At 40.8% G+C, this 24614-nt stretch overlaps 1 protein-coding gene across 1 annotated transcript in view; it reads right to left on the bottom strand.

Moving 5' to 3' along the window:
• Window positions 1–243: 243 nt before the first annotated feature.
• Window positions 244–24614, bottom strand: part of LOC113406835 (myotubularin-related protein 6) — a 32430-nt gene continuing 8059 nt past the window's right edge. The window contains exons 3-14 of the mRNA XM_026653615.2: window positions 23593–23755; window positions 20757–20914; window positions 19884–20012; window positions 17093–17227; window positions 14930–15062; window positions 12313–12422; window positions 6571–6696; window positions 5640–5689; window positions 3780–3980; window positions 2622–2756; window positions 2409–2535; window positions 244–850 (exon numbers count right to left, since the gene is read on the bottom strand). Coding sequence (XP_026509400.1) covers window positions 590–850; window positions 2409–2535; window positions 2622–2756; window positions 3780–3980; window positions 5640–5689; window positions 6571–6696; window positions 12313–12422; window positions 14930–15062; window positions 17093–17227; window positions 19884–20012; window positions 20757–20914; window positions 23593–23755 — 1728 coding nt within the window. The 3' untranslated portion in view covers window positions 244–589. The remainder of the gene's footprint in view (window positions 851–2408; window positions 2536–2621; window positions 2757–3779; window positions 3981–5639; window positions 5690–6570; window positions 6697–12312; window positions 12423–14929; window positions 15063–17092; window positions 17228–19883; window positions 20013–20756; window positions 20915–23592; window positions 23756–24614) is intronic.

Below are 24614 nucleotides of genomic sequence, written 5' to 3' on the forward strand. Positions count from 1 at the left end.
GGCTGCAATAGTCAAGGACAAGAAGGCAATTGATTTGACAAATTTAAGGCCAGCTATTTATAGTTTGAAGTATACTGTACTTTTTCATGGCACTTAAAACACCAAAAGTTAGCAGTGAGAGACAAAATTAAATAGGAGTATACATATTTATACTGTATGCTATATATACAAATAACTTGTTTCTAAAATAGAATGTTTGTCAAGTTTTTCCTGCCCAGCTAAAATTGGCTCTGAAAGCCCATTTGTGTTTGGCTGCCATGCACACATCTTAAAGTAATGTCACTGTTTTACTCACTCCAGAGCAAACTGTGACTTGTTAAATCCAAAACAGACCACTCCTTAATTGGTTAAGTCACTAAGGATCATTAAATGCCCCAACGTTTTTTTTCTTAAATACAGCTAAATTCAATTATTTCTCAAGAGAACAGCAAACACTTTCGTTAACAATTAGCATGCTGTTCTATTCTACAGTAACAAAGCTCACTATTATACAAATCAGATTTTGGTCATGCAGCAATAGACCATCCTCACAATAATCTGTCTTGTATTTCAGTCAGTCTAGAAAAAAGAAGCACTGTTCAATGTTTCACTAACAGGTCATCCTTGCCACTCCATACTCCAAGCTGACAACAGCAGGCTCAGCTTTTGACAACTCCTCCATGTATTCACTGTAGCGATTGTCTGCTGTGTTGCTGCCCTCTATAGTCCGAATGGAGTCATTCATCGGTAACAGAGGCTGCTCCTTCTTAAAGCTTGGAGAAGTTTTAAGTGCTGGTGAAGCAGGATGGACAGACTGCAATGGTTCCTTAGTGAGGAGTTCTTCTGGTTGCCTGTTTCTTTGTTTCATTTTCTGAAATATAACAGGATCTATTAAAATTATTGTTCCTAGTACCCATCATTACCTGGGATAAAAATAAAAATTAAAAGCCAAGCTAATTAGACGACTTTCAACACACTTGTCCAAAGCCTCATCCTGACTGGTTGGTTTGGCCTTTTGAGCAGTATCATAACAGTATACCAACTCCCAGCTATGCAGAGTGGAATTTTCAAAGTCGCTAGAGATACCGATTGTGTAAAAATCCTGCTAAATGTATAACAAAAACTATAACAAACCAACCATTTCTCAACATTCAACCCAAGAATCTGGCCACATAAGGAAGCCAAAACACTCCCTTTCAAAGCAGAGTATAATAAATTAAAATGGGTCAAGATTCAGTTGCGAATTTCCATGCAACTGTGGATAATTACTTAAAAAAAACAATCAAGATGTTAGGACATATAAAATATTTGAGATTATGTCTTAGAATATCAAGATTTTAGATTAAATTACAGGCTTCAAAGAGGAGGTTTTCAGATTACTTAATCTGGATCTGTGACATTATGACAGGATTATCCTAACAATCCTTATATTAAAAAGCTTTGCTTCCCAAAGTATCATACATAGGAGGAGAGAAACTTCAATTTGGCATTCCAAGATTTTTGCTACAAATAGCAACACTGATTTGTTCCTTTGAAAACTTTGGATGGTTAATGACATTTTAATTTCAAGTTTTCAGCATCTTAATTGATCACTATAAAAAAGTTTAGTAAAATATAACTTAAGAATCAATCAACTCTAAATCCTGCTTCACAAGTTTGTACTAGAATAAGTGACAATACTTAGCTACAATAGACTTGCCAGATACCAATTTAAAGGGCTGCACAAAAAGCGCCTGGTGGTGGTCACACTATGGGCATGTTGTGGCCTGTGGTAGGCTGACCCATCTCCAGTTGGATCTATTCTAGTCCTTACAAATCCTAGCCATATTTTGAAGAGACATCTTTCCAGAGACATCCTCCCCCCCACCCCAACTCCCTGATCTTCAGGTTACTGTAATGGTGGAACTAAAGAAGAAAAGGACCAACAAAAGGCAGCAGTTGAGCATGAGTTAGATTACCCAGTTGGAAGATCAGGAGAGAGGAGGGAGGAAAGGCACCTGTGTCATATTAACAATGGCTCAGGTAATTAAAAGATTTCTGTCCTCCTTGGTAGATATTATAGAGAAAGGATGCACAATTGTAAGGATGGGTGATTAGTCACACAGTATATATCTATCTGGAGAGAATTTAACCAGTATTAAATGAACTGCTCTTCTGGTGTGAAGCTTTTCCTGCTAACAAAGGACAATGCATAGTACAACAGGACAAAATGATTTCAGTTTAAGAGCAAAATGTTTGGAGCCTACGTAATCTTGTATGACTACCCAATGCCAGACACACAACAAAATCAATGCAAACTAAACTTTACTTTAAAAAAGCTACACATAAGTGCTGTGTCATATAATAAGGCTATAAGTTTCATTGTTGTAAGACTATGAAAATGAACTTAGATCTCAGAGTAAGTTTATTTCTTATTTTACAATACTCACAGCTTCCAGTTCTTTAAAGTCTTTCTCCAGTTGTTTATTTTGTTCACTCATGGTCATGATGAGATTAAATACAGATTGCCTGGGGTGCATAGTTCGGTCAAACTGATGGTACATATTTCTCCAAAACCTGTGTGTACCAAAACATAAAACTGTTTTAACAAGCTAGTCTAACAATAGAAGTGAAGCAAATATAATGTACCTAATGAAACTTACTTAAAATTGAAGGACGCTGTGTTAGGCTCCAAGAGGACAAGTTTCTGAGAAAAATCTTGATTGTATAGAGGATTAAGATACTTCTTTTGTTCATCCAGAAGGAATGGCCAAAAGGAATAAGTTTTCTCTTTCAATCTTAAGGTAAGCAGAAATGAAAGTCAAGACACTGGGTGAAAAGTAGTAATACTAGCTCTCAGTCTTACAGTTCACCTCAGTCAAAACAACAAATCCAAACTAGACTGTTGCTTTTCACCTCCACAATTGCCCGAAATGCAGTCATGAATTTAGAATGAGACAGACTACCCAGTTCTTCTATCTGTCCATCTCATGAATTTATAAAACTCCCTTTCACCCGGGTGGCCAAGCACCAAATATTCTTGGGATAATGGAATTTCTGAAACAGTTCTCACGTCACCAACTACTTCGAGAACACTTAACTTATTATATACAATATAGGTAATAAATCTGAGTGATTATTTTAGCCACCACCATATTCTTTATGAGATTTATAGTAACAGGATGTATCATTACAGGGTGTAATCTTCCCCCCTTTTAAAAGAAGACTTAATATAAGGCTCCTTGGACCTCTCTCCAGGCCTTTTGTCATACATCTTGAGCTCAATAACACCTATACCTCAGTTTTAGCCATATCCCAGGAATAAACAAAAATACTAATTTTATTATTGGGTTTAGAGCTAAATAGTGCTTTAGGAAACAATGCTTTGCATAGTTGCAAGAAATGACTCTGAGGGGAAGAAAAACAAAAAACTTGGGCACTTCAGATTACTGGACAAAATAGTACTAAATGTACAAGGAGGAATAATTCTGAAATAGAAGGAGAATGGGCTCTGACTTAAGTTTTTACCCCTCATTAACTTAAATCGTTTTTGAAAAAAATGCTGGGGGTGGGAAGTCTAAAAATGCCTTGAGTTTTTTCCTTTATGAAATATGGGTATATGTTTTTTCCTTTCAAAATTAGAAAGAGGGTCTTTAGTATCAGACGTGTGAGAATCATTGCTGCTTTCCAATGCAGTTCAGCTATTCTTTCCCCATTATAGATCATGTCTAGTTGCTTTTATTGAGAGTCCCAGCTGAAGATTTATACAAGTTCTTAGTTTACTGGAGTAAATGAAGAACATTTGCAATAAGTCAGCTTACTTTAGTTCTTCTCGTTCTTTTTGGCAGTTTCCAAGGAAGTTTCCAAATTGGCATGAATGGACGTGTTCATGGATCTGAAGGAGAAAAGCTTCATTGTATTCAAAGGCTTGTGGAAACTGCTCTGTGAGATGCCACACACCTTCTAAAAACTGAGTGAACACTGGAGAGATTTCCTTTGGGTCACCATCCAATTGACCACATCTACAAAAAATTCCACAAAGACATCAGGGAAATCCAGAAATTGTTTTAAAATGTGAATAAGCTTTAAAAAACAAACAAAAAACACTGACAAAATCTTCTGCATTTATTTTGACTGGACAATCAGGAAATACATTCATTTCAATAAGGTACATATTTAAGACCTGTAGGGCAACTCCACCCCAGATAAGTCATGATGTGGAAGGACACTGCAGGACAAAACACCACGTTTCATGGACTTACCTGGCTAGAATAGCAGAGCCACAAAAGAGACAATTTTGTTTTCAATTTTTAATTTAACTAACAGGCTCAGTTTACGCAGCTCAAGAGTAAATGGCCTGGTTTTAGAGGAAAAATGGTGTCAAATTTGGCTTCTAAATCCATGTTGAGATAATACTTCCTTTTCATCCTGAGTTTTCAGCATCACATTATGGACATACAATTATATTTGTAGTGAATAATATACAACAGAAGGCTAGTTAAGTAGCTCTTTAACATCTGGTATTGTGATAGGCCTCAGTACTGCACATTCAGAATCTACCAACTTGAAATAATTGGTAGTCTCCCCATTGTCTTTGTCAGAGCAGATAGGGTATGCCTGCACTGCATCTAGGAGTGAGAATCCCAGTCCAGGTCCAGTGACTTCTGCAAGTGGGGCCTGTGCTAGTATGCTAAAAATAGCTATGTAGATGGTGCTCTGACATTGTGACTTGGGCTCTGAAGCCTGGGGGTAGGTGGGGGGCTTCAGAGCATGAGCTTCAGCCCAAGCCACAACGTCAAAGCACCACCTATGCAGCTATATTTAGTGTGCTAGCACAGGCCCCGCTAGCACAAGTCAGTGGACCTCGGTTGGGAGGCTCACTCCCAGATGCAGTGTAGCCATACCACAGGTTTACTATGTGAACTACCACAGCTAGCAGGACTTTGCTCCAAAACACCAAGAATAAAAAAAAGACCAAAAAGAATTGGGAATTTACAGAACCGATAATAAATTATTAAATGTATATGGAGCTTATCAACCGAACATCTGACAGTTAACAGCAATCATTTAAGTGGTATTTTCAAATTTATTAATGTATTTTTCAAGAAAAAAAAATACATTGTAACAAACTCATCAGCTTCCTTAGCCTACAGCACAACTCAGTTTCATATATTCTGAATGGCTGAAGAAAAGTGATAAATCAGTGCTGCAGTCTCTAAACACACACATGCAGCTCCAAGCCATCAAGCTCAATGAGTTAGATGCCCAATTACTGCAGGATTCACAGTTCTAGGGCAACAAAAGTGAGGCTCAGACACCACAGTGATGGACACCCATAGGAGCCTCACTGGCTAACTTTTATCGGTTTTCTCTATTGTCAGCCAATTCTTGGTAGCCCTGAAGTTTATATTTGCGATATGGAAACAATTATCCCATGGGCATTTGAATAAGCAGCAGGTAACAAAACACACAGCCTGTTGCAGAGCTGGTTTACTAAGTCACAGAATCCTAGCAACACTGCAGCAGTAGTTAATAAAAGTATTAGAGGTTCCATAAAATATTGATGCAGAATACTGAGTCCTGTTTAGTAGCATATTTACAACTCAATTGACTGCGTGATATACCTTTGCACTAACTGGCAAATCTGTAAAATTCTACTTTAGTTGAAAAATGTTGTCTACCTGTCAGAAAATTTGTGTCCAAAAGAGATCCAGTCCTTCTCTATCAAAACCTAGAAGAGAGAGGCATCAAATGTAAAGAAATTATGAACTTCTAGATCTGTGCATTTATCCTGATAGATCATCTACCTATATGTTTTGTTTTGATTTAAATTTATTCACTGTGTGTTACTGCACTTTACACCACTTTGCATTTCTTTTGGTTTCTTGGCATAGTCTTCAATACCTTCAAGGACCCTCTCAAAGGACAGCTGAACTAATACATTTGTAACAACTCTGAAAACTTTGTTTACATTTAAAAAAAAAAAGTTTTATTGTTAATTGACTCAACTGTCTGCCTGATAATCATTATAATGGCTATGTTAAACCAACTGCACTTTTTAGAGTAAAAAAGAGCCTCATTAATTCACATAAATGACTGGGAAACAGATTGTTAGTAGCTGATGTTTGCAAATTAGTGAGTAGGTGAACAAAAACGCAAGATGAATGTATTACCATATGTAATTCATCAACAGTAGTTTTAATTTATAATACATAACAGTATCAGAGTACAATGTAATTTAGTACATTTGTAATAATAAAATCTTGGTAACGTTAGGAATGTAGGGACTGCCCCATCAGATCAGACTGGCATCCTGCCTGCTAGTGGCCAATACCAAATACTTCAGATAGGTTCAATACATAATTACTTTAAATACACACTTTGCTGCTCACTGACTGTTTTGATTAAGGGTATAGAGCTCTCCTTTAGAAATACATTAAACTATATGGAAAAGAACTGCAAGATTTCTGTGCATCAATCTAATCATTTTTGGTTTGGTTTTGTTTTTTTACAAAAGGCATTCGTTTATGCTGTTACACTGCATGCTTAAGACTCTTAGATTTAGCGTGTGAGAACAAAAAGAACCATCTAGTTATCCGAGTAGATGCTTACCATGAAGCCTCTGATTGTTCTATAATGCGCATCCAACAAGAGAGATCCAAGGGAACAAACTTGGGAAGTCCTGTCCCAGCCATCAGAGCAATGAACTAGCACAGTCGCATTTTCAACTGCTACTGCCTGTAAAGTGGAAAACAAAGTCTAGTAATGTGTGTTCCAAAAAGAGGTAAGTTCCTAGCATAGCCCATATTTAATGGCAGCACTTGAAACTCATGTGGCAATACACACAGAAATTATTGTGTGTGAGAAAATGTGCTGCAGTCAATTAAAGCTGGGATCTCCCCTTTGCAATGCTATAATGCTCCCCATAAAGATCACAAGATCCAGTTTCCTGCTTGCCCATTGAAGGGGCAAGAACTACTAAGGTGGCTTCTCATTTTATTTTCCACCTTCCACCACTTCCAAGAAGTTAAAGTACCCAGAAGCATCTACAGTCTCCATGGACTGCTAGGAAAAAGCCTGACTACACATCCCAGAAATCCAAAGCAAATAAGGACTACTTGGCTTTTTTTTTTTTTAAATCCTCAGTCTACTCCACCCCTCAAGAATATGGAAGCATGTAGAGCAAATAGCTTGGACTCAGGGATTGACTACACTACAAGTTATGTCAGTATAACTTATGTTGCTCACCCCCCCGAGTGATGTAAGTTACACCAACATAACTGCCAGTGTGGACAGTGCTATGTCAATGGGAAACCTTCTCCTGCTGCCATAACTACCACGTCTCAAGGAGGTGGTTTTATTATGCCAACAGGAGAGCTCTCTCCCATTGGCATAGACTGTCTTCACCAAAGGCGCTACAGCTGCACCCCTGTAACACTTCTAGAGTAGTCTAGCCCTCAGTCAAATAGGAATTTATGCCTCATTCATCTAATCATTTGCAGGTCACATTTAAGAGATGTGCCAGCATTCTAACCTCTAAATCGCCTCAAGCACTACTTCAGCTAGGAGAAAGTTCTGAGGCAAGAATTAGTGCTTCACAAAATACAAAGTATTTTCTACTTTTTATGAGCCTCATGTATATGTGATTGTGCCAGATTCACATGCACTGAGACATGTTTTTCCACAGAGCTCTATCAGCAGTATCCCACAGTATAAATATAGGTTTCCAACATGCCAAAAAAAGTACACACATAGTGAATTCATCCATAGATGAAGTCATGCATGTTAGATTTAGCAGATAAGAGACAAAACAGCATACGTAAAGAGTGCCTCAAGGTGACAAAGGTTGCAAGGCGTAAACACCTCAGAAAAGCACCAGGTACATTAAGAGCCCCAACACACGGACATCCCTACTTACAGGTTGATACCCCTCTTAAAACGTGACCTGCAAATATTTAGCTGCAAAGAGAGCGGTGTACATACAGATTTGTTCTAATGAACAAGGGCACTCAGTATACAACCACTTCAACCTACCCTTTCCCTGCCCACTAATTCAGGTCCCCTGACGTCACAATCAGCTATCTACTTCAGTGTCACCCTAACACAAGTTGTTCTGTGACAAAGTTATCACAGAACATCACTTGTAGTAGCCTATGAATGAGTCAGGGTTTTAATCAGGGTGGATAGAAATCAATTTTTTTTTTAATTAAAAAAATATCGGATTTTTTTTTATTTAAATCGATTTTTTTGATAAAATGCTTTTTGAGGAAAACACCTATCTAAAGATAGTTTTAATTAAGAAACATTATAGCTCAAAGATATCTCCTCATGGAATGGGGATTATAAATTCTATTTCTATAGTATGAGACAATATATTCACGTAAAAAGCAACAGAGGGTCCTGTGGCACCTTTAAGACTAACAGAAGTATTGGAGCATAAGCTTTCATGGGTGAATGCCCACTTCATGTAATGTTTAAGAAATGTTTTGTAAATGAATTTCAATAGTTCATGGATTAGGGGCCCAATCTTATGGGGTTCCAGGGGCTTCTGTATAGATTATTTAGGTTAATCTTTCTATCTACCCAATGGGACTCAGTGCTCAGTCTAGAAGATACCATCAGAGATGCTTAGTTTTGCAGTTCTCAAACTGTGGATTTGTGTCTCCAGAGATAACATGCTTGTTATCAGCAAAAATGTTTTTAAATAAATAATATAGAGAGGTGAAAAATAAAACATCAACCCTATTGTCCCTCTGCAAATCTGTGTATACAGAGTCAATCCCTTACCTCTCTCTAAAAGTGCAAAGTTTCAAAAAGTTCAATGAATAGAAGATTGTTGGGGGCGGAATAGATCTGGACAAGGAGAAGAAGTCTGGAGATAAATGTGAGAAAGGAGGAACAGGCAGTAGAAACAAAAGCGAAACTGTTTGAGCAGCATATTCCAGAAGTCTTGAGGTCTTTCTGAGTGTAGCCTTCATTGATTTGAGATCTACCATACCATTCTCTCACTAGAAGGAAAAACCTATAATGGCAGCAGGCCATAAGAGAAACCCACTTTGGGAATATTTTAATGAAGTTCCTCTACCTGTGGGTAAGACAGGCATGCGTGCAAAATGCAAACAGTGCAACAAAGAAATGCAAGGCCTGGTTGCCCGAATGAAATATCATGAGAAGTGTTCCCTCTCAGGAGGAAGCTGCATTGAAGATGATGAAAGGAACATGTCAGAACATGCAGGATCTTCAGGTTGGAAAACTTTTTTATTTAATACTTCTTTCTTAAGGACTGCCTGTCTTCCTTCTGGACTGTTCTTGAATTCTCATGTTTGAGCAAAAAATATAGTTGTTACTCTATGGTACTATCATTTTAGATGCAGTTGTGATAAAAAATAAATAGCTGAAATAGGCAGATCTTCCTTTTACAATTTCACCTTTAAAGTAGTACTGAGTGTCAGTAAATGCAATGAGTAATACTAAATGAGCAGTATGTAATAATAATTAAATAACTGCATTGACTTATTTTGTTTAGGAGAATCCATCCTCAACATACAGGATTCTGAAGACTATCCACCTTCAAGCTCATCATCATTTTCTATAGTTTCAGAGTTATCTGCCAATGATAGTGTTTCAGTCACATCATGTATGTCACATAACCACAGTATATCACCTGTAGCAAAAAGAAAAAAAAAATCTCCATCATCTAGAAACAACCATAGAGAAGTCTGTGATAAAAACCAGCAGATTAGAGGTAACTGATGAAAAAATTACCTGGTTTGTTTATGCAACAAACTCTCCTTTCCGTATGATTGAGAACCCACACTTCATTAACATGGTTCAGTCATTAAGACCAGGATACAGTCCACCCAACAGAGCAGATGTCGCAAGCAAATTGCTGGATAAAGTGTATGAAAGAGAAATTGAGCAGTGTGCAAAACGTCTAGAGGGTGAAATTGTTAACCTGAGTCTTGATGGGTGAAGCAATGTCCACAATGATCCTGTTGTATGTGCCTGTGTGACAACAGAGGAAGGGAATGTCTTCCTTATAGAAACAATTGATACATCAGGAAATGCACACACAGCAGAATACTTACAATACTTATCCAAGATAAGAAGAAATTTAGAAGAGAGTCCCAAGCTAATAACGTACGGTTGCAGTGTTCATCTGATGCACCTCCTAGCCAAAGACTTCAGTGTTCCAGAAAGAAAGGCTAATGTTGCTGAAATTGCAAAATACTTCCGTAACAATCACTTTGCACCAGCTGCTCTGAAAGAAGTGAAACAAGCTAACTCTCCCACAAGACGTGCGATGGAACTCAGTAGGGGGCTGTTTTGAGCACCATATCAAGAACTGACCTAATCTGATGACAGTTTGTGAACAAAATGTGAAAAAATAGATGGCACTGTCACAGCCCAAGTTCTCAACATTGGGCTTAAGAGAAATGTTGAACACATACTGAATACCCTGAAGCCTATTTCTGTAGCCTTGAACAAAATGCAGAGAAATAGCTGCTTTATTGCTGATGCTGTTGAAATTTGGAAGGAACTGAATGATCTTAAAAAAAGAAATATGCAATGACAGAGTTAACTTACAAGCATTAAAAAAAACGAATGGGACAAGCACTATCTCCAGCTTATTTTCTTGCAAATATTCTCAATACTTTGTACCAGGGTCAAACCTTAACTGCTGAAGAAGAGGAGTTGGCTATGACATGGACATCCAGCAATCATCCCTCCATAATGCCAACTATAATAAACTTCAGAGCTAAGGGTGAACCATTCAAGAAATACGTTTGCTGATGATGTTTTAAAGAAAGGCATACCAGTGAACTGGTGGAAGTCATTTAAGCACTTGGATTCAGAGACTGTTGAAGTGATAATCTCACTTTTAACAGCAGTAGCTTCTTCTGCCGGTGTAGAAAGAATATTTTCTTCCTTTGAACTAATTCATTCCAAATTGAGAAATCATTTGGGAACCGAAAAAGATGGAAAGCTTGTTTTTCTTTTCCAGATTATGAACAGACAGGAAAATGAAGGTGAAGACAACTGAGTTAGCTGCAGAAGCCAATATCAAGTTTCTCATGTTGACCTAGCTGATGTAGTCGATTTTTTTTTCAAATATTTCATTTAACTATTTTAGTTAAAAACAATTTTAACAAAAATAAACCAGATTTTAAAAAATTTGAATGTTTAACTAAATGCAAAAATTCATATGCTTGTTTTGTGAAAATATTATATGTTTGCTGTTGAAGAAAAAAATCCAGAATACATAACGTTGTTTTAGTTAAATAAAACAATTTAAATGTCTGTCTGGTGATGTTCTCCTCTTAATACAGCATGGCAAGAAAATCCACCAAATATTAATGATTAACCTGTTGAATTGGAGATATTTATGAAGTCATTGGGAGGTGAACTATCTGCTTCAATTACCTTTGGTAAATGAAATAACCAAACAATCATTCATTTTCTGATATAGCTATAAAACTAAATCTGAAAAGTTTTCAAAATAAATCACTTTAAAAAATGTATAGTGTGTACCTTCTAAAAATGAAACCTATATCTCTGAGTTGTGAAGAATATGTATTAAGGTTATAACAACCAACAAGAATGCACTTTTATGTAGAAATCCATGATTAAATCGAGTCTTCCTGACTAGTGATTTAAATCATGATTTAAATCAAATCCACCCTGATTTTAATTATTATATGATGTGGATTTGCAGAGATTTTATATCTCAAGAGATATAACAAAAATAGTTGTTTTAAAACTGCAAACCACGCCATGTAATAAAAAAAGTTGCTTACCCTATACCTATAGGTCAGCGCCAGTGCAGTTCTTTGATAGTTGTGTATCAGAGTATGTTGGGGGGGACTCTGAGTAGGAATTGGCTGATTTGATTCTGAAAAGACTTGAACTAAAAGGAAAGAAAGAAGTAAAGTTAGAGTTGTGGGACTGGTCCCCTGCTCACCCCTGCTATGTGGAACACTCAGAACATTTAGCTTCCTCCATCCCCATATTCATATATTTACAGGTCAGGTGATCTCTAAACTACGGCTACATAGCACAAAACTTGGGTAACCTAACATCCTTTCTTTACACTGGTAGGTGGGCAGCCTTCAAAGAAACCTAAAATATTAGGAGGCACATCTGTTCTCTCTAAATATACAGAAACATGTTCTGTTTACATGCTGATGTACTTGGTGTGTAGTTATTTCTAACATAATTAAGATGAATAATGAAGCAAAACATCAAGCACTGAGATTATAGCAGCAGCCATCCCCAGTTTACACCTGACAGAATGGTTCTGCCTGTCACCAATCACCATCCCTCCCCCAGAGAAAGAAGGAGCATATGAATTACTTTGGCTAAGAAGATAGCAGCATCCAATACAGCTTTGATATGACGCAGCCAGCCAGAGTTCTCCAAACCAGACAAGAAACTGTTGACAGACAAAGCTTTTGTACCACTGACTGAAATAGAAAGAAAAAAGGTGTTAGAACTTTCTATGGAGCTGTAGCTCTCTAGGTGGAGAAAAATAAAATAATTACAGGATAGGCTGATATTCCTCCGAGTTTAAAAATCTATTTGAATTATTCTCCTCTTTTGGTAAAAGTGTCAGATTCCTAATGTTTCAGAAATGCAAACATGAGTAATAAATAAAATCCTTCAGCTAATATAGATCTTGCAGGTATCTGATCACGAGTTACAGAAATGAAGAGATACAATAACGCCTCACTTCACGTTGTAGTTATGTTCCTGAAAAATGCGACTAAGTGAAATGATGTTAAGCGAATCCAATTTCCCCATAAGAATGAATGTAAATGGGGGGGTTAGGTTCCAGGGGAAATTTTTTTGCCATACTGTACAGTACTATAGTTGGGAGGTGCCCTCGCCTTACCCCACACAGGCATAGCCCACTGGCACTGGAGACAATGAGGCAGGCATGGAGGCTGAAGGTGCTGTAGGCTAGGAGAAGCACGTTGCACAGCAGCAGCTTCCCCTACTCTGCAAGCACCGGGGTGGGGGAGCTCAACCCTCGGCCCACCCACGCCTCCCGTTCCCCTAAGCCCCCACCCTTAACCCACCTCTTCTTCCCCCCCTCCGCCTTTACTCCGCACATCGGTCCTTGCTCCTCCCCCTCCCTCCTCTGCCTCCTGCCCACAGCAATCAGCTGGCTTGCAGCATTCAGGAGGCAGGAGGGAGGGGGGAGGAGTGAGGACACAGTGCGCAGGCTCCCCCTCCCTCCTGAACACCGCAAGCCAGCTGATTGCCACGGGCAGGAGGCAGGGGAGGGAGGGGGGGAGGAGCGAGGATGCAGCGCACAGTCTCCTCCCTCCCCCCCGCCCACGGCAATCAGCTGGTTTGTGGCATTCGGCGGCAGGGGGGAAGCCTGCGCACCAAGTCCTCGCTGCTCCCCCCTCCCTCCTGAACACCTCAAGCCAGCTGATTGCCACGGGCAGGAGGAGGAGGGGGAAGGCACTGATCCGCAGGGTCTGCCGGCGGGCGGGAGGCGCTGGGGTAGGGGGGCGTAAGGGAGCTGATAGGGGGGTTGCCAGCTGTGGACAAAGCATTATAGCGAAGCATTGCACAACTTTAAATGGAGCATGTTCTGTAATTGAGCAGGGACGTAAGATTGAAACAATGTTAAGCGGGGAGTTACTGTACTAAGTCACCACTGTGGTCAAAATGTAAGGACAACATTCAAGGAAATGGGATTAGTGGTGCCCAGTAGGAAGAGCTACCTGATTTAACAGAAGAAGGACAGCACAAGATAAACATGCCACAATCCCAACAGCCTATCAAAAATATTTACCTGGAGAGTAAATCACATAACCAGACAATGTTTACAGTTTTGAACAGTTATCAATGATTACTCCAGTAAATCACTTTCTTTAAATAATAAAGTAAATGTAGTGCTTGTATATGCAATGAACTGACAACCTTGGACAGTGAGGCCCTCTGTGTATCTGCAGAACAGATGTGCTGCTGCTTCCTTACTGTAAGTTCCTCCATATTGCCTCACTAATGTACCTCAGATGCGATACAGTGGGGGAGGGAAATTAAGGGGAAATCATTAATAGGAGAGGGTAGTTCACCCTCAATCATTCTAATTTCTCCCATCTTCTGAGAGTATCAATGTGGGTGCTTCATTGCTGTTGAACATGAAGGGCTATTTTTTTTTGTGATGTGCACAATTGTCAGTCCACAAAAAACAGGACTTAGGACATCAAGTAATCATAAGATGGTAATAGCTTTTTGCCTGTAATTCACTTTGAATCACACACATTACTCTGACTGCCAAGCAACCAGTCTGGTTGAACCAGGTCAAGTAAATCAAAATAGTTTTGCACTATTGATCCTATCTGATTGAGAGGTCTGGGCATCAAAATGAAACAGCTACCCACTTGGCTGCCACAAGATCACATGACCATGTGAGTTAAGAGAATTTTTAGTAGAGAGTGAGTGAAGATGTAGCAGTTAGTGCAAAATCAATCCTTTTAGAACTGGTCTCTGATTTCTGAGATTGAAAGTAAGTGTAGGTACATTTTATAGCACTCAGATGTCAGAGTATTTTATCTGTGAGTGCAATCAAGCATTTCAACATTTAAGTCCTATTGAAAAATCAGGGGTAATACATGCATGTTATAAACCCCAATGTTTTTTTCCTGTAAACCATCTGACATGCTAACAGAATTTGTCTACTTCCACCCAAGACACATTACATGTTAAACTATTTTCCTTAAGACAAATGACTGACAATTCATAAGAGCTCATTGCCCAGGAATTGTGATTAACACTAGCACCTGTCCCTCAAAACTCCATAACAGACACTAAATTCACTGCTGTCGGTAACAAAGTTTGGAAGTTCCTTGGTGTTTTGCATAGACTAACATTAAAAGACCAATGACATGAGAAGGTCACTTATCCTATTTTTAATCATATTCTGTTACACCAGAGTTAGAACAATAAAACATACCTTCTAAAAGTTTCTGCAGGCTGGATCTCATTACGTGAATGTTTTCAATTCCAACAAACTGGAATCTAATGTTAGCATAGTTGTCTTCATTTTCATAGCCTTTACCTGCTGCTCTGTTTGCCATTGCATTAAGCTTAGTGAAAGAAAATGCAAATATTTAAAATCAAGAGTTAAAAAGTAAATTGTAAAATCAAAATATAGATTAAGTAACCAAACATCTTCAGCAGGACACTCAGTTAAAAAACAAAACTAACACACACATACCATAAACATCCTTATGGATATCAGATTTGTGGCAGACTAATCTGAAAGGATTACTCTGACATGAGAATGACACAACATGTGGGGGGATGTGATATGTAGAAGACTATGAAAAGTAAAAACAATCAGATGTTGAGAGCTGACAAACATGTTGAGAGCTGACAAATCTGAATACTATATCCTAATTCTCCTTTTCCCAAATTATAATTGCTTATTTGAAAGATGCCACACAGTAATTAGCCTAAAAGAAAAAGTTAGTACTATGAAGTGTTAAGATACCTGAAGTGCGTAATTTGAAGGGGAAAAAAAGATCAGTGTATCCTAAGTAAAATGAAATCTACAAAATTATGAAGTACCAAAAACAGATCCAGCTGGGCTGGTTCCATTTCACTCAACAAGCCAGCACTTTTTTCTGGAGGCTTCCTCTTGTGCTCCAGAATCTAATGTTTTACAATTAAAATTTAATCTTCTAGTCCTTATGATCAAATAAATTTAAAAATAAGAACTTTTGAGTGGAACCAACAAATATCTGCCAAAGTCTGCAACTATGGCTCCAATAAATATCAGCTGCACCACTCTTCGCAGTGCAGTGCTAATGCTGAACTTTAATAGCTGATCAGATATGAACAATTAACTATTTTATTGCTGACTAAAACATGTAAAAAAGAGGAGATCTACAGTCTAATTTAAGTGACATCTCATTTTGATATCACATATGGATGGAACTTGGTTATAAGTAGAGTTTAGGAAATAATCACCACTTGATATGTCCACCCCTCAATCTGATCAGTGACCAAAGAAGTAAAGATGTAGTAATGTGAAATTGCTTATTAAAATGTGGTATCTAAACAAACTCTAGGGCTTGAACACTGTCCTGCAGATGCTCTCTCTAGGTTTTACAATTTCTGTCTCCTAATTTCTCCATGTTCCATTAAGGCATACTCACTATAATTCTACAGCCCTCCAGCTCTGCATCCAATGCTATAATAAAGTTCAGATCAATGTTACACATTTCATCCCAGTTAGATAGTTAAAAGAAGTTTTAAAACTCAAGAGTCTAAAGAAATGGGTGCCCAAATTTGACTCCTAAATCTGTTTATGCACCTAAATAAGTGGCCTAATTTTCACAAGCGTAGAACACCCAAACAGCTCTCATTGACTTCAATGGGAGCTACTGGGTGCTCAGCACCTTTTAAAATAACATTTATTGCTTGAATATGGAGTCTTGCACTGTAGGCACCCATTTTTAAAAATCTTCACCCAAGTTCATAGGTGAAATGTGTGTTTCTTCTTATTCAGGTAGCTAACCAAAATGAGTTAGCTAAAGTCATCTCACATAGACCATGATCATCATATGAAACAGTAATACTTTTGGTCATTGACCTGGGACAATTCTGAATCCAATTCTGAATCTAGAGCAGGGGTTCTCAACCTCTCTCTTTATGAGGCCCACCCAATAAAAACTCCACGGCCCACCTGTGCCACAACTGTTTTTCTGCATATCCAGCTGATTAAAAGCCAGTGTCGGCATTAGGGGGTAGCAAGCAGGGCAATTGCCTGGGCAAAATGCCACAGGGGGCCCCGCGAAGCTAAGATGCTCAGGCTTTGGCTTCAGCCCCGCATGGCAGGGCTTGGGCTTTCTGCCCTGGGCCCCAGCAACTCTAATGCCGGCCCTACTCTCTGGTTTATTTTGGCAGACCCCCTGAAACCTGCTCGCAGATCCTCTAGGGACCTCGGACCCCTGGTTGAGAACCGATGCTGTAGAGATTAAACAGCATGATACAGTACAATCCCAGCACCTGAGCCACATAGTGCCCCCAGTAGCACTTCCGTATGTATAAAGTGATCAAGTAAAGGAATTTAAGCTGAACCCTAAGCTGCAGCCCTGATAAAGGTACATACCTTAGGTCGAGTGTCCATGACATACATATAGTGATGAGCAGGGTTGGCTATACTGATCGCATGCAGCATATTTTCATCCTCCAGACACCTGGCACTGAAACCTGAGAGAGGTTGACTGCATCTGCAAATAGCAGCCTAGTACAGAAAAAGAATCAGGTAGCAACAGTATATAAGTAACACCTCTAAAAGAATGCTTAGACATATGCATTCTATAGAGCTGAAACACAGTTAATTCTTTTATTCTGCAGACTATGAAGTGAAAGATAAGCTGAAGAACTAAAGCAAAGATGCTCTAACTTTTTAAATCAAAGTACACTTTTATAGTAGACCTTAAATTTAAGTCCCTGACTGCTGTTCATGGACTTTAAAGATCATGTGGCACTTTGATAGTGTAAAGGTTTACCAAATTTTGGAAATATGCCCAAAGATCTTAGACATCTCAGTTTACTTCCTAAAAAAAATTAAGTTTATAATACACAGCCATTTTTCTTACAATAAATGCCTGTCTCGTGTCTCTACACTCTCAGGATGTTTTCTATTGAATTATTATCTCCTTAAATACAAGATAAATCTACATTTATAATGAAGACAGTCATTTTGTGCTCTTCTACACATCATTTAGGGTATGTCTACCCTACGAAAGTAGGTCGATTTTATAGAAGTCGATTTTTAGAAATTGATTTTATACAGTCGATTGCGTATGTCCACACTAAGCACATTAAGTCGGCGGAGTGCGTCCTCACTACCATGGCTAGCATCGACTTACAGAGTGGTGCACTGTGGATAGCTATCCCACAGTTCCTGCAGTCTCTGCCGACCACTGGAATTCTGGGTTGACCTCCCAATGCCTGATGGGGCAAAAACATTGTCGCGGGTGGTTTTGGGTACATGTCGTCAGTCGCCCCTCCCTCCGTGAAAGGAACAGCAGACAATCGTTTTGCGCCAGACACCAAGGCGATTAGAAGAGCACAGCAAGGCGCGCTGCACATCAGAGAGGCTTTGAAAACCAGTTTCAGGACTGGCCAGGCTTCGGTGTGACAGTTGTGTGTGTTTCTCCTTGATGCAAACCCACCCCCCTTTGTTGATTTTAATTCCCTGTAAGCCAACCACCCTCCCCCCTTCGAAATAAAGTAACTATTGTTTTGAAACCATGCATTCTTTCTTTATTAATTTAAAAAAAAAAAAAAAGAGAGAACAGACAAGGTAACCCTGATGGGGTGGGGGAGGAGGGAAGGACAAGGCCACATTGCTTATTGGAGCCACACTAAAAATCAAACTGTTTGAATGACAGCCTTCTGTTGCTTGGGTCATCCTCTGGAGTGGAGTGGCTGGGTGCCGGGAGCCTCCCCCCCTGCGTTCTTGGGCGTCTGGGTGAGGAGGGTATGGAACATGGGGAGGAGGGGAGGCGGTTATACAGTGGATGCAGCGGGGGTCTGTGCTCGTTGGCTTTCCTGCAGCTCCAACAGACGCTTCATCATGTCCGTTTGCTCCCCCAACAGACACTTCATCATGTCCATTTGCTCCCCATTAGCCTCAGCATCACGTCCTGCCTCTGCTCTTCGCATGCACTTAATTCTTTCCTGGCCTCTGCCACTGAATGCCTCCATGCATTAAGCAGTGCCCTATCAGTGCGGGAAGACTGCATGAGCTTAGAAAACACATCATCGCGAGTGCGTTTTTTTTGCCTTCTAATCTGCGATAACCTCAGGGACGGAGATGATAGGGGGAGCGTAGAAACATTCTATGCTCTACGATTCTGGGGGGACTGCATGGTCACCTGTGCTGCTGAGTTCGCCACGCTGACCAAACAGGAAATGAAATTCAAAAGTTCTCGGGGCTTTTCCTGTGTATCTGGCTAGTGCATGGGAGTTCAAAGTGAGGTCCAGAGCGGTCACAATGGAGCACTCTGGGATAGCTCCTGGAGACCAATACCATCGATTTGCATCCACACTACCCCAAATTCGACCCAGCAAAGTCAATTTTAGCATTACTTCCCTCGCTGGGGAGGAGTCCAGAAGTCGATTTTAAGAGCCCTTTAGGTTGACGGAATGGGGTTGGTTGTATGGACGCATTCATTTTTAAATCGACCTAACGCGGCTAAATTCAACCTAACCCCGTAGTGTAGACCAGGCCTTAAACTCCAGCCTGGCCAATATAAAAACTGTAGTTCTCTCCTTGACAGCAGTATTCTTTGAGGGGTGTAACACACATTCCCTGACAGGTAACACTCACAAATACATCCACTCTGTGGATACAACTGGCAGTTGCCTATGTGTAGCTTTACAATACTGGCCCTTCAGAAACTGCTGAACTCACAGGAGCAGTTGATATAACTGCTATTCCCTCAGATATATATCAGGATTGAGATGGATTGCTGCTGCTCCACAGAAACAACCCTCCTCTATGGAGTCCCACAGGGCTTGATTTTCTCTCTTCCTGCCCTCCTTCCCTCTTTAACAAATTATTTCCACGGTTCATAGCATTTTGGAACAAAAGGATTTTATTCTTGATATTCCAACAAGTACAAAAACACAGAGGATTTGATCATCAGCTGACCTTAAAGGCCCATTTTTGGAAGTTTTAAGAGATTCAATTGACTAGTGAAGAATTTTACAGTTGGCTAAGCAGGACCTACGCATCTCATTAGCCATCAGCAGTGTCAGAGATTAAGGAACTAGTATTGTTCTATGTACCTGGGTTATTATACTTACCTCCCTATCTTTCCTGGACCAGTGGCATCTGTTGAGAAATAGTTTTAGCCCACTTGCGCTGAAAGGAAATCAGACTGTACCTCTTTATCTCTGTGATAATATGATAACACTGGGAATCTTCCTTTGCTTCTAAATTTGGAGCTACCAACGATTACGGGCTTGCTTGCAGTTCTGGGAACATAAAGTTCTCTGGGATAGGAGTCACAAATCTGCAGGACAAAATAAATGTACAATGTACGTGTTTCATTTACAGACTATATCAAATCTGGTGCAAGATTTCTAACAGTGGACTGCTGTCCTTGCATGAATCATGACAGCTTTGTGGATAAGAAGGTGGTTATAGCAGGGCTAGATGACACAAAGGTAAAAACACTTGCACCAGGCATACAGAAATATGCCCATAATCCTTCCTAATGTACACACACCAGAAGTGATACATGGATTAAAGGGTATGAAAGAATGATGAAATGAAAATCATACGCTGTGGAAGGGGACTGAGACACCAGTGTACAGTCTATCAAAATGAGACCACAGAGAATAATTCCACAGTAGTAGTATAGAAAGATCACACCCCTTGCACCAATCCCCAACTTCACTAATGCAAGGGCAGGTTTCTCCCTCACTGAAAGAGTTGTTCTGCTGCTCCTTTACAACAGGATTTCCATGACTTACCCTCAAAATAGGGCTGTCATTGAGGGAAAATGAGAAAGAAACCATGCTATCAAAGACTATCCCAACACCAAAAAAACGAACAGGGAGGGAGAGTCTCACAAGTAGGCTCTCCCATCTTCTGCATCCTTTCACTTTAGGCAGCAAACTCATGACTCAAAGGGTATGTGGTTTGCAAGGCATTGCAGATATTGTGTTGGACTGGAATCAGAGGTTATAAAATCAAACAGGCATAAAAATAAACACGTTTCCTCCACTGCAACAGATTCTCTATTATCCTTTACCTCATAATCACGATTAGCATCGGACAACTGCCAGTTAGAGTTTGGCACTCCCATCCGCTTGTATTCTTCTGCTAGGTCAATGAGCTGCCAGCCTTGCAGCCGCTTAGACTCATTTTGTTTTGGATTGTAAGAGAAGGCATACAGTTCATCGTAGCTTGCTAAAGGAAACAAGAAAATAAGATATTATGCACCGAGTCAGATCCCAGAGTCTTTTGTGTCAGAAAAAGGGCAGGAATAGTTGAATTCATCATCTGATTATCTTTGTAGTTCTGTAACTGGGCAAGATATTTTATAAATATTCATGGTGGGTAAACTTTTCGAAAATGCCGACGTCACTAAGCGACTTTGGTGCTTTTGAAATATTTTACTCAGTATGTAACTTCCGCCCCAAAGAGTTTACAATCTGAAGTCACACAGGTACTATACAGTTAACTGACAAAAAAAGATGAATGGATATCAGCACAGGTAAGTTTGGTGGAATGTAGGTTTCAGTATTTTCTGCAGAATAGGGTGGTTCCTAGCCATACATCAACTGGGACATTTTCAAGGTTTAAGGGGCAACATTAAGAGTAGCACAAAGTTAGGAGTGGATTAGAGATAAAGCAGGGGTCTCAAACTCAATTTACCTTAGGGCCAGTGCCAGTCCTCAAATCCTCCCAGCGGGCCAGTAATGTCACTCATGCCACCCAGAAACCCCCCCCCCCCCCCCGCCTAAGGCTCTGGGAGGGAGTTTGGGTGGGGGAGGAGGTCTGGAGTAGGGGATTGGGTTGCAGGCTCTGGGAGGGAGTTTGGGTGCAGAAGGGGTGAGAGGTTGGGCTCTGGGAGGGAGTTTGGGAGGGGGAGAGGGTCTGGGTTGCAGGCTCTGGGCTGGAGTTTGGGTGCTGGGTGCAGGTTCTGGGCTGGGGCAGGGAGTGGGGGTGCAGGAGGAGGGGGTGGGGGTGCAGGCTATGGGCAGGGGAGGGGTGCAGGCCCTGGGAGGGAGTTTGGGGGCAGGAGGAAGTATGTGGGGAGGAGGTGGGGTACAGGCTCGGGGAGGAGGTTGGGGGCTGCAGCACTTACCTGGGGCTCCAAGGCGGGGCGGGCTGGGGGGGCCTCTGCGCACAGCTGCCCCCAGGCACCACCCCTGCAGCTTCCCATTGGCCACAGGGGTGCTCGGGTGGGGGCAGCACACGGAGGCACAGCCCCGCCCCGGGGCCACAGGGAGGGGCAAGCAGACATGTGGAGCAAGCAGGCAGATGCCGCTCAGCTCTCCTGTGCTGCCAGGGACCCAGGCCATGTAAATCGCCCCAAGCACCGCCCCCGCAGCTCCCATCGGTGGGAACTGTGGCCACTGGGAGCTGCAGGGGCGATGCCTGCGGACAGGGCAGTGCGCAGAGCCGTTTGGTCATGCAGAAGCCGGAGGTGGACATGCCGCTGCTTCTGGGAGCTGCTTGAAGTAAACACTGCACAGAGTCTGCACCCCTGAGCCCCTCCTGCCCCCCAACCCTCTGCCCTGATCCACCTTCCTGCCCTCCAAACCCCTCGATCCCAACCCAGAGCACCCTCCTGCACCCCAATCCCTCATCCCCAGCCCCACCCCAGAGCCTGCCCCTCAACCCCCCACCCAACCCCCTGCCCCAGCCCGGAGCCCCCTCCCGCACGCTGAATTCCTCATTTCTGGCCCCACCCTAGAGCCCGCACCCCCAGCCAGAGCTCTCACCCCCTCCTGCACCCCAACCTGAATTTCGTGAGCATTCATGGCCTGCCATACAATTTCCATTCCCACATGTCGCCCCCGGGCTAAAAAAGTTGCCCACCCCTGTTCTAGCAGCTGGAAGAACGTATAAAAGAGGGACAGTGACATCACCACTTGGCCTCTCTCCTGCCCTATCTTAACACCTAGAAGACTATTGGGAAGACAAAAGACTCTGAGCTTGGGAGATTGGTCCCAGGCTGAGAAGGGAATTCAGCCTGTGTATTAAGAACTGTAAACTGCCTGGAACATCCAGTGGGGTGAGAAAAAGCTGCTGGATTCAAATCTTGCTTAGTTTGTTAAAGTTTAGACTTTAGACTGCAATTTTATTTTTATTGCCTTATGTAACCTACTTTGACCTCTATGGCTAGCACTTAATTTAAAAATCTATCTTTCTTTAGTTAATAAACTTATTTTAATGTTTTATCCTTACCAGTGGGTTTGTCTAAAGTGCTTGGGTAATCTGTTCAGATTACAAAGGCTGGTGCAAATCCTCTGTCCTTTGACAAAGTGACAAATTAATCAATGAGCTTGCACTGTTCAAGAGAAGATCTTCAGCAGTGTAAGACAGTACATTTCTAGGGTACAAGGCTTGGGGGCTGGAGGAATTGGTTAGAGTCTCCCTCTGTATAATCCATGAATGGCTTAGAGAGCATTCATGCAACTCAGCTGGGCGTGTCTCTCCACAAGTTGATAGCTGAGTGATCACAGCACTTGGAAGGGTTTGCTGCTTGTCACTGGCATAACATTGTGAGAGACAGCCCAGGCTGAAAAGTTTAAGGGGACTCAGTGGTCCCCGCAGTCTAGGTTGTACCCCAAGGGATGTGACAACCAGCAGTGACTTTTATAAATGCGGTTTCACAATCACTTAAGATCTCACCCTCTCCCATACCCGTACGTCAGCACACTCAAAACTACACGCAGAGTAACAGTTACCAAAACTATGCACAGCAGATCAATGCTTTCTGTGTTTATGCCGCTCAATTTCAGAGACTTTACAGAAGCCTCACATTTAACAACAGAAATAGCACAAAGCCCAGAGTTGTTTTGCAGAATGGTGGCACAAACATACACTGCAAGGTCTTGTGCACTTGAAAGCCATACCTGGTTTTGACAGTTGCAGCAAAGAGTTGTAAATGTCATGACAATCCCTTTCTCTGGGAACAATAAAGTGAACTACCCTGAAGTTCTTGCACTGGATCACAAGAGGGCAGCCTGAAGTAGTCAAGGCAAGTTTCTCCACTGCAGCGATATGATGATGTAGTATCTATGGCACACAAGAATTCATAATTCAAGTCTTACTGTAAGATGTTAGTTAATAGCACTTTAAAATATACTTTTCAAAAGAGACACAAAGTATATTGTTAAACATAACTGAACAAGCTAGTCAAAAATCCTTATACAATAGATTTAATTTGTTAAAGAAATCTCTGACACTGGCATTTTGGTCAACCTATCCTAACCATTTATTTGAAATTATGCTCCTTCTCTTCCGCTAAACTTCAAAGGATTACCAGTATGTCACAAACTTCAAGCGAATATCTTTCTTCACACATAATGCAAAGGTAAATCTTCAGAAAGGCAGGTCAATCACTTTCTATAAAGCTCCGTTGCCTGAAAAGCTGTATCCATTTAGGTGTTGGGAAGATATGCAGTTGGTTGCTTTCCATGTCTGGGAGTGCTCTTAAGTTCAAAGCATCAAAAATAGCAACCAAACAAAACAGCTAAAAGTACAGAAAAAGTTATTTTTAGTTAACCTCTTAACTAGATTTAGTTGAACATTTTTCATCAAAATGATTTTCTGGAAGAAAAAAAAAAGTCTTTTTTGCAAAAGTGAAATTAAATTTTGCAAAAAAAAAAAAAAAATTCAATTTTCTGTCCTGAAAATCAAAAGGAGGGTTTCTCAGCTCCCTGTCTAGAAGGCTTTTGTCAATTTTGCTTTCCTTCTGTAGGCTGTGAAATTGACACAAAATTTTCCAGGAGGGCTGCTTAGGTTGAACACCTTAGCTTTCGGCCTCTCCAACACCAGAGCTGATGGTAGTGAGGGAGAGACAGGAAGGCTGAGCACCCTGCTCTTTGACAGCAGGCCTGAGAGGCTATTGTCAATTTCATTTTCTGCCAGATCC

This window comes from Terrapene carolina, unplaced genomic scaffold, assembly GCF_002925995.2.
Source record: "Terrapene carolina triunguis isolate 2854851 unplaced genomic scaffold, T_m_triunguis-2.0 Scaffold141, whole genome shotgun sequence".
Classification (NCBI taxonomy): Eukaryota; Metazoa; Chordata; order Testudines; family Emydidae; genus Terrapene; species Terrapene triunguis.